At 38.6% G+C, this 3,534-nt stretch overlaps 1 protein-coding gene across 1 annotated transcript; it reads right to left on the minus strand.

Moving 5' to 3' along the window:
• Window positions 1-1,809: 1,809 nt before the first annotated feature.
• LOC131908351 (olfactory receptor 4A5-like) lies at window positions 1,810-2,751 on the minus strand. Its single transcript, XM_059259405.1, has one exon. The coding sequence runs from the start codon at window positions 2,749-2,751 to the stop codon at window positions 1,810-1,812; it is 942 nt and encodes a 313-aa protein (XP_059115388.1).
• Window positions 2,752-3,534: the final 783 nt, after the last annotated feature.

Consider the following 3,534-nt stretch of genomic DNA (forward strand, 5'->3'; position numbering starts at 1 on the left):
TATGATTGGATTAAGGATGTGTGCTACCACTCCCTGACTTCTGTTTATGGCTATGACCTCTGATCTCCAGGCAAACTTTATTTATTAACATACAAATAAAAGATCAAATTTCAGCACAAATAAAATATCACCACAGGTTTTGCTCTCTTGGGGAGCCAGCTACCAGGCTCCCAAATAAATCACACACAGAGGCTTTTATTCTTAATTATGAATGCCTGGCCTTAACTTTTTCCTTGCCAGTTTTTCTTAACTTTAAATTATCCCATCTACCTTTTGTCTCCAGGCTTTTTCTTTTTCTTACTTCTGTATATCTTATTTTCACTCTTATTCTGTGGCTGGCTATGTGGATGGGTGGCTGGTCCCTAGCATCCTCCTCTTGTTATTCTTGTTCTTTCTACTTTTCCTTCCAGATTTCTCCTACTATTTATTCTCTCTGCCTGCCAGCCCCGCCTTTCCTTTCTCCAGCCTCGCTTTTGGCTGTTCAACTCTTTATCAGGTCATCAGGTGTTTTAGACAGGCAAAGTAACATAGCTTCACAGAGGTAAACAAATGCAACATAAAAGAATGCAGCACATCTTTGTATCATTAAACAAATGTTCCACAACATAAACAAATGTAACACACCTTAAAATAATATTCTACAACAAACCAAGAAGCTATGTGTAATTGATACCAGCTTGGAGAGGTGAGAACAATATTTTCCAATGGGGTGTCACTGGGTATATCAACCACACTCCAGGACAGGCCTCATGCTCTAGAGTGGTCAGGCAACAGAAAATGAATGCCATGGGTTTGTTTTGGTTTAGATTCCTTTGCTTCTGGGGGTGTCATCCATTTTGTTTGGTTCGGCATGTTTTCTCTTAATGGATTTTGTTTGTTTTGATGTTTGTTTCATTTTGTTCCTCTTTTCTTTTTTTATTTAAGATTTTTTTATTCATTTTACATACCATCCACAGATCCCCCTCTCATTCTTCCTCCCACTCCATCCCCGAGCCTTCCCCCAGACCCACTCCTCATCCCCTCTTCCAAAAGGGTAGGGACTCCTATGGGGAGTCAGCAAAGCCTGAAAAGTTCAGTTGAGGTAGGAAAAGGTAGGGAGGGAAGATGAAGGTGGGTAGGAGAGGAGGAAGATCTGGGAGTAGGTATGGAAGGAGAAAAAACAATAATCAAAATATATTACATGACAAAATTTTATAGTTGAAGTTTTCTCCTGTCCTGAGCAGCCTCACAGACCCCACAACCACTTATAAAGTAATCAGAAACTTATATTAATTAAACTGCTTAGCCATTAGCTCAGGCCTACCACTGACTAGATCTTACATTTAAACTCAACCCATTTCTGTTAATGTATATGTCGCCACGTGTTCCATGGCTTTACCTGTTTTTTTTACATGCTGCTCCCTGGATGGCAGGCTGGTGTCTCCTCCTCAGCCTTCCTGTTCCCACAGTTCTTTTCTCTGCTTGTCCCGCCTATACTTCCTGCCTGGCTACTGGCCAATCAGCATTTTATTTATACAGAGTGATAACCACAGCAAAATTTTAAAGAAAACCATTTATTAAAAATTTCATAAAACTATAATACACAATTTATCAAAATATTTGTTAAAAGGTATAGCTGATAAAAGAATAATACTATGCCCAAACACACTAATTGTAAAAAAAAAAATCACAACAAAAACAATACTTTCCCATTACATTCACAATAACAGTAGTTTTACAATATCAAGTGAATATTGTGGATGTTCAAGATGGAACACATACTATTACAATTTATTCATGGTTGTTGCCTAATGCTTAGTAATATAAGCATCAAGAAGAAAGTCTTATTCTATTTGAACTTAACAGTTTTTGCAGGAGCTTTCCCATAGAACTTTTCATCTCTGAATTCCTCAAAGTATATATTAAAGGATTCAACATTGGAGTGACAATAGTATAAAATACAGTAATGGCTTTATCAACAGGCAAATTAGAAACAGGTCTAACATACATGAAAATACAGGGAACAAAAAAGAGGAAAACCACAGTGATATGGGAGCTGCAGGTAGACAGAGCTTTACGCCTCCCTTCCTGACTGTGATTCTTGAGAGATCTTAGGATGATTCCATAGGAGAGTAGGAGGAGGATGAAGATCACTATACACATGGCCCCATTATTGCCAATGACAGAGAGGCCAATGAAGTAGGTGTCAGTGCATGCAAGTAGCAATAATGGGTAGATGTCACAGGCAAAGTGGTCAATGATATTGGGACCACAGAAAGGAAGTTTATACACAGCAAGAACTTGAAACAAAGCATGTGCAAAACCTCCTGCCCAGGCCATCACTAAGAAGATGATACATACCCGTCGATTCATGATAATCAAATAATGCAGAGGCTTACATATGGCCACATAACGATCACAGGCCATTGCTGCTAGAATAGCAATCTCAGTACCACCAAATAAATGCTCTATAAAGAGCTGGCTGATGCATGCTGTGAAGGAAATAGTCTTTTTAACACGGAGCAAGTCTACAATTAACTTGGGTGAGATGGCAGTGGAATAAACAGCATCCATGAGTGACAGAGAGGCAAGGAAGAAGTACATTGGGGAGCCCAAGGAGGGGCTGACAATCACTGTCCCCACTATGAGCAGATTTCCCACCATTGTCACAATGTAGATGAGTAAAAACATAACAAATAATACTTTTTGCCCAGCAGGATCCTGAGTGAAACCCAGCAGGACAAACTCGGTGACATTGTTGTTCTGGTCCATTTATTCTTCTATCAGGCTTGTTTCAGAGAAGGAGATCAGGAGACTAGGACCTGACATGAATTGTGAACAAGACTGTGAGTCCATTCTGTCATGATGCACATACTGTCTTCTATAGTAGTTAACCCAAAGTAGCAATTTAGTAAATATCTGTTGAGCTTCCCCTTGAAACAAATTTCATTCCATTTCTGTTAATAAATCTATAATTACTATGTTTATCTCAATATCATTGAATCTCTAGACAGAAATGCAGACAGAGGTATCTGTGTCACCCACACATTTAAAACTATTTAAAATTCATTACACAGTAGCCTATATAATGGGAAAAAATCTTTGCCAACCCTACATCTGACAGAGAGCTGACATCCAAAATATATAAAGAATTCAAGAAAATAGACATCAAAAAACCAAATGATGCAATTAAAAATGGAGTATAGATGTAAACAGAGAATCCTCAACAGAAGAACCTCAAATGAATGAGAATCGCTTAAAGAAATGCTCAACATCCTTAGTCATCAGAGAAATGCAAATCAAATTTACTCTGAGATTCCATCTAAAACCTGTCAGAATGACTAAAACCAAAAACACAAGTGACAGCTCATGCTGGTGAGGATATAAAGCAAGGAGAACACCCCTTCATTGCTGGTAGGAATGCAAACTTGTATATCCACTTTGGAAATCAAAATGGCAGTTTCTTGGAAAATTTGGAATCAATCTACCTCAAGGCCCAGCTATACCACTCCTGGACACATACCCAAAGGACACTCAATCCTACAACAAGGACAT

The sequence above is a fragment of the Peromyscus eremicus genome, chromosome 4 (assembly GCF_949786415.1).
Source record: "Peromyscus eremicus chromosome 4, PerEre_H2_v1, whole genome shotgun sequence".
Lineage (NCBI taxonomy): Eukaryota > Metazoa > Chordata > Mammalia > Rodentia > Cricetidae > Peromyscus > Peromyscus eremicus.